We start from the raw sequence: 10,524 nt of genomic DNA on the forward strand, positions 1-10,524 counted from the left end.
CAACATCATTATGCTTGGCTGGTAAGGCTCCTTCAATTTCTCCCTCTCGCCTCATTGCACGCCTCTGTTCTTGTGCTTGTAAGGCATTCAAGAGTTCTGCCAGTGTAATTCTGGTCAGATCCTTCGTATTTTCGAAAGTAGTGATGGTAGCCTCAAACCTTTCAGGCAGAGTTACAAGAATTTTCTCAACAATTCTTGAGTCTGTCAATGAAGAACCCAGTAATCGAACTCGATTTGCTATCCCAAGAAGTTTGTCAACATACTCCTTGATGGTCTCTGTTTCCTTCATTTTCTGCATTTCAAAATCACGAATTAGATTCAACACCTGCATTCCACGAATTCTTTCATCTCCTTCATATTCTGACTTGAGATAATCCCATATCTCCTTTGCCGTCTGAAGAGACATGATTCGAGAAAATATAGTGGCTGAAACCGCAGCAAACAAACAAGCTTTAGCCTTTGACTTCTTCATCTTCTTCTCCTTATGTACTTTGATCTGAGCCATGGTAGGATTTGCAGGAAGTGCAGGAATTTCGTAATCAACTTCTACTGCTTCCCAAAGATCCAAAGCATCCAAGTATGTCTCCATGTGTACTGCCCATATCTGGTAGTTATCTCCATCGAACACTGGTGGAGAAATAGCAGAGAAACTTGCTTCGGCTTCCATGGTGTGTTAAAGTTACACAGGTCCCTTAAGAAGACTGCTCTGATACCAAATGTTGTAAAATTAAACAGAACACTACAAAAACAGATTGTCTTCTTCTGTTTTAAATACAAATAAAAAGAACTAAGGAAATAACTTCCACTAACTGCTATAAACTGCTACCTAACAAACAGTTATAAATTGCTTCTAAAGCATAGTTCTAACACATTTTTTGGAACAGGAGGAAGCAGCAGAGGACAAAGGCAGAGGAGAGGGGAGGATGTGATCCATTCTGTTAAGGTTTCTTTGGAAGACCTTTATAACGGAACTTCTAAGAAGTTATCACTCTCACGTAGTGTCATCTGCCAAAAGTGCAAAGGGTGAACTGTCTACTACTGCCATATTATGGATTCTTTGACAAATTGATTATTGCTCATTGATTCTTTTTGCACTCGTACAGCAAGGGTTCAAAATCAGGCGCTTCCATGACATGTGCTGGCTGTCAAGGATCAGGTATGAAGGTCAGTATTCGCCAATTGGGGCCTGGCATGATTCAACAGATGCAGCACCCATGCAATGAATGTAAAGGAACTGGTGAGATGATTAATGAGAAGGACCGCTGCCCAGACTGCAAAGGGGAGAAAGTCGTCTCAGAGAAGAAAGTGCTGGAGGTTGTAGTTGAGAAGGGTATGCAACATGGGCAGAAAATTACATTTAGCGGGGAGGCTGACGAAGCGGTACATAAAAAACAAACTTCATCTTCATTTTTCTCCAAACATATTCTTTTAAACTAGATAACCTCTCTTGTGCAGGATTTTTTTTCTATTAAAAAAAGCTTTTCTTTCTTTGATTGAAATTGGTAATTGTATGCAGCCTGACACTGTTACTGGAGACATTGTGTTTGTCATTCAACAAAAGGAGCACCCCAAGTTCAAGAGAAAGGGCGACGATCTTTTTTATGAGCATACATTGTCCCTCACCGAGGCTCTATGTGGCTTTCAGTTTGTTTTGAATCACCTCGATAGTAGGCGGCTACTTATTAAATCAAACCCAGGGGAAGTTGTCAAGCCTGGTGAGCTTCACTTGACCATCATGTCCATATTCTAATCATTCTTCATGTTGATATATATATTTTTCTTCTTTTGACCTGTATTTTGAATAAAAATTGCTGACGCAGATCGATACAAGGCAATAAATGACGAGGGCATGCCAATGTACCAGAGACCCTTCATGAAGGGGAAACTCTACATACATTTCACTGTGGACTTCCCTGATTCTTTGGCACCAGAACAGTGCAAAGCCCTTGAGGCAGTGCTACCCCCAAAGCCTCTGTCTCAGATGACGGACATGGAGCTCGATGAATGTGAGGAGACAACATTGCACGATGTTAACATTGAGGAGGAGATGAGGAGGAAGCAAGCTCAAGCACAGGAGGCTTACGAAGAGGATGGCGATTTCCATGGAGGAGCCCAAAGAGTGCAGTGTGCCCAGCAGTAAGCTGTTATCGTGCTCTCGGCTCTCACCACTTGATTTATATACCAATTTACTGGTAGACATTATTCTTATATCTAGCGCATGCTACTGCGCAGTATCATAACCATCTTTTTCAAGCAGCTTTAAAGCACATTGATGGATTAATTAAGCAACTGACTTCCATTTATATGTTATTGATCCTCCGGTTGTTTGCAAATTTTGCTGAGCATTTCATGTGTCAACTAAACATGCGTAAAACTTGCAGTTTTGTTATTCGATCAGAGAATGATGACAAATGACATTGCTATAGCGTAAATGGCAACTAAAGTAAATTACGTAAAGAACATGAATTTATTTCCAATTATATTTGTTCTAAAACCCAAGCTGCACACCATCTGTCCTAAAGACTTTCAGCCATTAATCATCAAATTTAATTACTTTCACGTAAGCAATCTCTGTCACACAGGCAGATAAATGAAACGCACACGGAGGCTTAACATCATCTCGTATATTTTCTAACAAAGTAAAAGATAAATTCAGCAGCGGTGTTCGAAATACACACTTCAAACTTCCTCCAGCTCGTTCTATACCAACACCAAATGCTCACTTTGTGGTCTCAGATGCCAATCTCATTCAGAGATGTCTAATGGCTTGAAGTACTTGCCGTCTAAAAGGTATGCGCCGATCGCCAGGCGGACTGCCCAAACATCCTTCGGCTTCCTCGCTATAATCCTGCACGACGACGACGACGACGACAAACAGTTGGAAACGCATCGAGTTCCCTTCACCGTTTTTCATACCTTTTTTTATCTGCCTAATTTACCTTCCGACGTCGCCCTCCTTGACCAGTCCAGAGTTGATCTTGAGCGACGGCATGGGGGTGGCGGTCTTGAGCGTCGGCGGCGCCTCCACGATAATGATCGGGGAGCCGACCGTGAGTTGCTCCCCCGAGTCCAGCTGACATCGAGCGCTCAAAGAAGGATAACCAAACCGGAGCAGCGTGGGCATGGCAGTTTTCTCCTAATTTTTCAGAGAAGGATAAGGATGAAGGGGAAGATATAAGAGAGAATTAGGAGCAGAATTTGTATGATGGGAAGCTGAGGATAAGGGGGCTAAAGAAAATTTTGATGATAATTTAATTTTTGTGAATGAAATTTTATTTCAATGGACAATTATAAATGTATTTTTTGAGAGATATGTAATAATACACTTCAAGTTTGAAATTTTATTTTATATTATATAAGATTGCAAACTATTAGAGATGAAAACTAAAGACTATAAATTATATTATAAAGTAAATTTAGAATTTTATTTTTAAATAACTATAAGTATGTATATTTATATTAAATGATTGATAAAAAATTATTATTCTTTGTTTGTTTTTCTATCAATAATTATATATTTTATAAAGTTTGTTTTGGCTTTACAAGGTTTTTTTTAATACTATCTAGTTGATGTGATAATTAGTGGATGTATTGTTCTTTTGCATAACATTCTTTCTTAGAATATATATATTAAATATTTAATTATGATCAACAAAAGAATTTGATATAACGATATGAGTATTTATTTTTAAAGAAAATGGACTCCTTTTAAAAAGGAATGGAAGTCATTTTTCTGCATGCATCCACAAAACGAATACCTGTAAGTTAATAAATCTAACAGGAAGGAAACCTAACAAGAAATTTAAGAATTCTCTTATGTGACTTCCAATCAAAAAGAGTGTAATCCACAGAAGAGATAACTTGTTGGCCATGCATGGAGGCAACTCTAGCCTTTGGCACAGGGAATAACAAAGCATAGCCTTTTAAGCTAAACAACCCCTACCCATGTCTATATATATATATGAGGCAACCATGTCTCCCAAATCCATCCACCCACAGTTTATTCGAGTTCACAATCACACAGGAAACAATTGAATTCATCAGACAAAAACCATGTCTGCTCTTCGATCTTTCGAGGATTTTGAACCTTCTTTTGAGTGGGTTCATGAAGAAGCCTTCAGAAATCTTCGCATTCGTCTCCCAGGTAAATTAACAAACCCCTTACAATCATGCTTTCCTTCATCCACTTGGTATAATCATGAAGTGGAAATACTCAGAGCGAGCATGTTTTGATTGACATGCATGATGTCGCAGGATTCAAAAGACATCAGATCAAGGTGCAAAAGCGGTGAAAGACCTCTAGATGATCAGCATTGGAGCCGGTTTGTGAAACAATTCCCATTGCCAGAGCACTGCAAGGTGGCAGAAATCCGAGCGAAGTTTCAGAATGGGGAGTTACATGTTAGGTTTCCTCTTGAGCCATCTACAACGATGCACAAATCACCATCATCGCCGATGGAGAAGGCGGCAACTGAACTACATGAGAAGACACAGGAAGGAGATGGTAAGAGTAGGAAAGCAGTACCTGAAGGGGAAATTCCACGAAAGGAAGAGAAGCAGCAGCCTGAAGCCAAAGAAGAGGTTGGTCATAAAGAACAGCCCAAGGCAAACGGTGATCAGGAGAAAAAGCAAGAGAAGTTGCAAGACGAGGAAAAACCTAAAGAAGGCAGATCAAATAGTGAAAAGAAACAGGACCAGCAGATGAGTCCGGCACTTAAAACAGATGATACATCTGGCCAGGAAAAGGAAACAAAGCGACTAGAGAGCATAAGGTTTCCAGGTTCCGGCAGCAGAGGTGGCGAGATGATGGCAAAGTACAGCATCAACAACCTTCTCATGGAACTCACTCCGGTTAAGAAGATACTGTTGGTGAGCGTCGCTGTTTCCAGTTTAGTTTTACTTGGCATTGGATTGTATTTAATGTATAAACAAGAAGACAAGTAAACTAGGTCGATGTCTTCAGCTAAGGACACCTCAAATTGCATGTATGTAATACAGTAAAATTAATAAGACATGAAAGAATTGAAACCAAGATAACACGACTGCTATTTGAGCAGCTTTCTATCTTGAAAAGTGCATGAAACCAGATACAAACCTTGATCATGCAAGTCTCAGAACAATGGAGAACCACCTGATCTTGTTGTAATATCTTCAGTGTCAGGTTGCTTCCACCATCCCTTTTAACAAGTAGATATATATTGCAATCCACCCTGTTGAGAATTTTAAAAAACAAATCACTATCATCCAAGGGAATAAGCCAGGCACACAAATTTAAAGTTGTAGCAGATGTAAAATTATTAGATATTAATTCAGTGTATTTAGCAATCTGTTCTTAGTTATTATTATTGTGTTCCCGATTGAGATCGCGGATGCTTGAACCACTGAGAGAAGACTGTCTTCTAAGCGAACTCCAATTATCCAACGACGAAGGAACTTCTTGGATCTCTGAAATGCTCAGGAAGAGGTTATAGAATGGAGGCTAAGGTGGACTTGGTACGACCACTCTAACACTCAAGTTAGACACTCAAGTTTGGGTTGAGGGGATGCTATATCGCCCTATGTTCCCCGCTTCTTCCAGTACTACTCATGTCCGAGTATCTCATGTTCCCACGTTCTTTGGGTCCTTTGCTAGGCACGTCATTCCTACTCAAGTACATGTGGTAGAGGCACCCAAGAGAGATTGCATCAAAGGGTCAGGGTGACTAAGTGTTGAGGAGTCAAGAACGATCGAGTGTCAAGGGATCGGACGTCGAGGTGTCGAGCACTTGTTGAGTCGAGGCCTCAATGAGTCGAGCGCTTATTGAGTAGGGCCTTGAGAAGTTGGGCATCGAGGAGTCGGCCACCTGCCGAGTTGGGGCCTTGAGGACTAAAGCATTTACTGCATCGGATTTAGAGTGACTTGATCCGTCCGCGGTTCAATCAAACTCGAGCTTGGTTTGACTTGGTTTGGGCCTCCTCTTGACTCGGTGTGGTCTAGTTTTACCTTTGTGAAGTCGGACAAGAGAGTGATTATCCTACGGATAATATTAATTCCGTTGATTGAATGCGAACGTCAAAAATCAATCTTCTAAAACTTATTGATTTGAAAAAATATCAAGGGATAAGAAAATAAAGAGCACTGTCAAAAATATTATTAAATAAAAAACTTTCAATAAAATCAAATAAAAAATTATTTAAATATACTCAAAATCTTAAAATATAAAAGAAAGAAAAAATCTTAACAGAAAAGCAATAAATCTTAATAGATTCTAAATCTTAAATATCTTAAATGGACTCAAATCCTAAAATACAAAAGAAACAAATTATCAAAAATATTCTAAATACTAAAAAAATTAAAAAATTATTAAAAAAATAAAAATTATCAAAAATATTAATAAAAATATTTAGATCCTCCTGCATCAGTCGTCCCGGGTTGAAAAAATTAGTCATCGAGTTTAGAGTAGTATTAGGTGTTTACCTAGGTGGTTACCTCGGGAAGTGCGAGCGAGCATTCTTAAACATGCAGGTTTCTACAAATGCTTCATTAGAGATTTTAGCAAGTTTACTCTTCCATTGACCCATTGTTACAAAAAATGTGGTGTTTGGTTTTGATCATAGGTGCAAGCATGCTTTTGCCCAACTGAAAGAAGCTCTTGTATCAGCCTTTATCATTAGACCTCCAGATTGGACACTCCCTTTCAATTTAATGTACGATGCTTCGAATTATGCGATGGGAGCTGTCTTGGCACAGAGAGTGAATGACCACCATCTCAAGAAGTTTCATGAAGGAGTAAATGGAAGGTTAGTGGAAAGAATGAACCTCAACGATGTTATCTACCCAACTTGAAGGGGAGTTATTCAATCTCATCTCATTTTGTATATATGTCGTTACTTGTTTTACTTTTGTTTGATTTAGGATGTGTTTAGTTACTTGTCATTTTCTGTAATAAACTCTCCCTGCATGACTCTATATCATTTTAAGAATTGTGAAAAACTAGTTAACTTGGTTTGTCAATTTTGGAGGTTTATAGTCATGAAAGAATTCTTGGATTGCATATGGTTATGACTTAGTGATGGATTCTATGTTGAGAAATTAATATGATACTTTACATATACCTAGTGAGGATTGAGCTTATTTATCTTATTTGTGTTTGTCACTTGTGATGACTGTTACTCTAGAACTTGCTTTAATTCTTTCGAGACCATATTATCATGAGATTGTATGATTCTTATGAAGGGCATTTCATTAGTTTCCTGTACATTCACTCTCTTTTTACTAGCATGGGTTATTGAATAACCTTCTTATCATTTGTCATCTTTTCCCTACCATTTATTTCATTTCTTTTCCTTGGACATGGGAATTTTGAATGTCGAAGACTATTTTATTATATTTTATTATTAGAGGACAGGGTTTATGAAAAAAAATCCATTGGCAAACCATTGTGTTTTAATTTTTGTTTTATTTTTAGAGGACCATTTTGTTATATTTTGTGTTTTTTTTAGGATAGGGTTGATAAAAAAACCCTATGGTTCTATTTGAAAAAAAAATATTTGTACTACGATTCTGAAAAAAATTGACATATTGTGAAATTGTTTAAGGATAGATGATAGCAATTTTTTGGTAAAGAACAATTCTTATTTCTCCTATTAAGAACTTTATAGTATAACATGAGGGGATTTTAGTGTAGAAAAGGGATAAGAGTTGTTTACTTATTATTGGACTATCCCATGTTAGCTTAGAATTGATATCTATTAGGCATTATTTTATTATACTCGTCCATGAAGCATTTCATTACTCCCATGTCTTCCACTTCTACTTTGATTTTATTCTCTCCATTCGTTTCCTTACATACATATTATCTTTTCCCATACTCATACTTTCTTTGTAATGCTAATAAACCTTCATGATTGTGCAATCTTGTGCATATGATAGTAGTGGAGATTAGAAGAGGAGCAAGCATATGGTAGTGCATGAACCATAAGTAGCTTGAGAAAGCTCCACCATTGCTGATTATGAGGAAGAGCTACCACCATTTATCTTGTGAGATTTAATTATCATCATTCTCAATTTATTCAGGATAGATTGAAGTCATGATGTTGTTAATCAATGTAAGTATTGAATTCTTGAATGCTTGAGTCTTTGGAATTTGGCACTTTTAGGTAACTTTTTCGAACGATGGCTTGATCTCCATGAACTGAGCTGATATGGTCGGCCATCAGGAATTTAAATTTCTAATGAAAAGTAGACACTACTGCTTGGAATGTGTTGAGTGACGGTCTTCCTAAGATGACATTATAAGAGGAAGGGGCGTTTACTATAGTGAAGATGATACTTCAAGTGCGTCGTAAAGGTTCCTGGCCCAGCAAAGTGAAAGATTGATCTGGCCTAAAGGTGGTATTTCATGTCCCGTGAATCCGAATAGAGCTGTCGACATGGATTTTAATTCTTCTTGGTCAATTTGTATCTGATCGAAGGCATCCTTGAATAACACGTTGATAGAGCTACCAGTATCAACAAATACTTTGGTCACGTCATAATTTTCTATTACAGCATGAATCACCAAGGCATCATCGTGAAGAGTGAAAACTCCTTCCAAGTCTTGTGGTCTAAAACTAATGATGGGCCCCTTGTCTTTACCCCTCCAGGTGCCTATACCATAACTTTCCAACCTTCGATCGTGGGCTTTTCTAGCTCGATTGGAGTCTCCGTCCGTAGGACCACCTAAGATCATGCTGATGATGCTGCGGCTAGGTGTGTTGCTTAAGTGATTTCCATCATAGTTAGGACGATCTTCTCGTATCTCATCCTGATGACATCGATTAGGAGATCGTCGTTGTAAGGGCTTCGTTTCTTGATATCGAGGAGAACTGGTTGGGTGTCGATCTGATTTATTTTTTGAATCTTCACATTATGAATACTTGTGAGATAAGCGTCTGGCGGCTAAAGGGGAGGTCCTCCTTCCGTGTTGTTTCTCTTTTATGACTCAACTAACTTCTTGAGACAATTGCCGACATTCATTAGTATTATAACTATGTGATTGATGATACGTACAAAAATGAACCTGCCCTTTAGGAGGGATTAGAGTTGGTATTGTTGGGACCGATGCGTTCGCTAGAGGAGGGTGAATAGCGATTTTTTATCTTTCCTGCGAAATTGTTAGCGGAAGTAAAATAAAAACAAGAAAAGAAAAGCACAATCGCTAACCTGGTTTGTTTACTTGGTATCCACCTCTACGAGGTGACTAATCCAAGGATCCGCACACATAGACGCAAAATTTCTCCTAGACAATTTAACGAACTACTTGCATTCATAAAGGAAGAATTCAACAAACTATAACAAAGTAAACTGTAAGGGAATAACAAGTAACAAAATAACAACTATAAGGGAATTAAATTAACATCAAAAGAAAGCACAATCAAATAAAAGAAAGCTGTAAATTGCTGAAATTGATTGTAAGGTGTGCTGTCCACTCGCGCAGGAGGAAATGAGGGGCTGCTAGGCTCTATCCGACCGGCTGGAGCTTTCGTAGATGGCTGTGAAGGATGCTGTGGCATGAACTGCTGATGGGAGCGTGAATGCTGGTGTGAGGCGTGAGGTGAGTTCAGCGTTGTGAGGTTGCTACCGTGAGTGGAGTTGCTGCTTGGTGGAGAGTGGAGGCGTGAGGTGAGTGGGATGCCGTGTGTGAGGGGCTGATTGGTGGCGTTGAAGGCTTAAGTGTTGACGTGAGTGGAGAATGGGGCTGTGTTGTGGATTGGTGTGAGGGATAGAGTGAGTGGAGGATGGCTGTGAGTTGGGTGGAGGCGTGAAATGGGATGAGGGGCGTTGTGGATGTGAGTGGAGGTTTTCACGGTGGCGTGAACGTGGAGATGGGGAGGAAGGGGGACGGCGTGAATGGGTGTGGGATGCTAGGGCTTGGAGTTGTGTGTGTTCTTTCTTCTCCTTTTATCTTCTTTTTCTCAACCTTCCATTCTTTGGATGTATGGTTCAGATTGGTTGTAGGCATCCTCCTTGTCTTTAATAGTCTAGCTCCAAATGAAGGGTTGAGATTAAGTCTTGATCATGATGTTCCACTTAGCCTTTGATGTGTCATTTAAGCCTTGATGACCAAGATGTCCTACAAATCAAATTGGATGAAACATGCGTTCAAAAATGTAGAAAAATTTAAATATAATCAAAATATATCCAATTACAAATATGTGTCATCCAAGACATAAATGTACAACTAAAACCTTAAATTTCCTTACTAATGATGTCAATTTAACCACCAATTATGTTAATCATCACAGAGACGTCCTCAGAACCGAAGTATCCCATTTGTGTCACGATAAAACTCTGATTACTGTCTAGAATCCACTCTGCTGCAGATGAACTGGATATGCTAGTCACTAGCCTGTGCTAACTCAATCCTCTCCACTAAAGCTGACTGAGCAACCATCGAAATCAGAATATCCCACTGAGTCTGACTATGCTCCATCAGTCCCAACTCAGAAAACTATCGTACAAGATCAGTAACGACTACCAATTGACTAGCCAGAATCCCACGA

The 10,524-nt window shown here is 39.0% G+C and overlaps 2 protein-coding genes and 2 pseudogenes across 2 annotated transcripts; 3 read left to right on the plus strand and 1 right to left on the minus strand.

The window, feature by feature from the left end:
• The first annotated feature begins 883 nt into the window (after nucleotides 1–883).
• LOC141842960 (dnaJ protein homolog 2-like) lies at nucleotides 884–2,310 on the plus strand. The gene is made up of 4 exons (XM_074730962.1): nucleotides 884–1,023; nucleotides 1,104–1,380; nucleotides 1,517–1,715; nucleotides 1,821–2,310. Exons 2-4 carry the CDS (start codon nucleotides 1,129–1,131, stop codon nucleotides 2,138–2,140), a joined length of 771 nt encoding a protein of 256 aa, XP_074587063.1. The 5' UTR covers nucleotides 884–1,023; nucleotides 1,104–1,128; the 3' UTR covers nucleotides 2,141–2,310.
• Nucleotides 2,311–2,524: 214 nt separating this feature from the next.
• LOC141842962 (protein CHLORORESPIRATORY REDUCTION 42, chloroplastic) lies at nucleotides 2,525–3,195 on the minus strand. Its single transcript, XM_074730963.1, has 2 exons — nucleotides 2,940–3,195; nucleotides 2,525–2,848 (listed from the first exon to the last, which is right to left on the minus strand). Exons 1-2 carry the CDS (start codon nucleotides 3,122–3,124, stop codon nucleotides 2,746–2,748), a joined length of 288 nt encoding a protein of 95 aa, XP_074587064.1. The 5' UTR covers nucleotides 3,125–3,195; the 3' UTR covers nucleotides 2,525–2,745.
• An 858-nt stretch (nucleotides 3,196–4,053) lies between these two features.
• LOC141842706 (uncharacterized) lies at nucleotides 4,054–4,944 on the plus strand (annotated as a pseudogene).
• Nucleotides 4,945–6,709: 1,765 nt separating this feature from the next.
• LOC141843502 (patatin-like protein 6) overlaps nucleotides 6,710–10,524 on the plus strand; it is a 4,971-nt pseudogene continuing 1,156 nt past the window's right edge.

This window comes from Curcuma longa, chromosome 12 (genome assembly GCF_044706935.1).
Source record: "Curcuma longa cultivar G26 ecotype Majalengka, Jawa Barat chromosome 12, ITB_CL_G26_1.1, whole genome shotgun sequence".
NCBI lineage: Eukaryota > Viridiplantae > Streptophyta > Magnoliopsida > Zingiberales > Zingiberaceae > Curcuma > Curcuma longa.

What these genes read in the sequence shown, in the direction of transcription:
- LOC141842960 (XM_074730962.1), top strand. Translation starts at nt 1,129, where the DNA reads ATGACATGTGCTGGCTGTCAAGGATCAGGTATGAAGGTCAGTATTCGC. An exon ending in GCGGGGAGGCTGACGAAGCG is followed by an intron (nt 1,381 to 1,516) that starts GTACATAAAAAA and finishes AATTGTATGCAG; the next exon opens with CCTGACACTGTTACTGGAGA. An exon ending in AGGGGAAGTTGTCAAGCCTG is followed by an intron (nt 1,716 to 1,820) that starts GTGAGCTTCACT and finishes TTGCTGACGCAG; the next exon opens with ATCGATACAAGGCAATAAAT.
- LOC141842962 (XM_074730963.1), bottom strand. Translation starts at nt 3,124, where the DNA reads ATGCCCACGCTGCTCCGGTTTGGTTATCCTTCTTTGAGCGCTCGATGT. An exon ending in AAGGAGGGCGACGTCGGAAG is followed by an intron (nt 2,849 to 2,939) that starts GTAAATTAGGCA and finishes GTCGTCGTGCAG; the next exon opens with GATTATAGCGAGGAAGCCGA.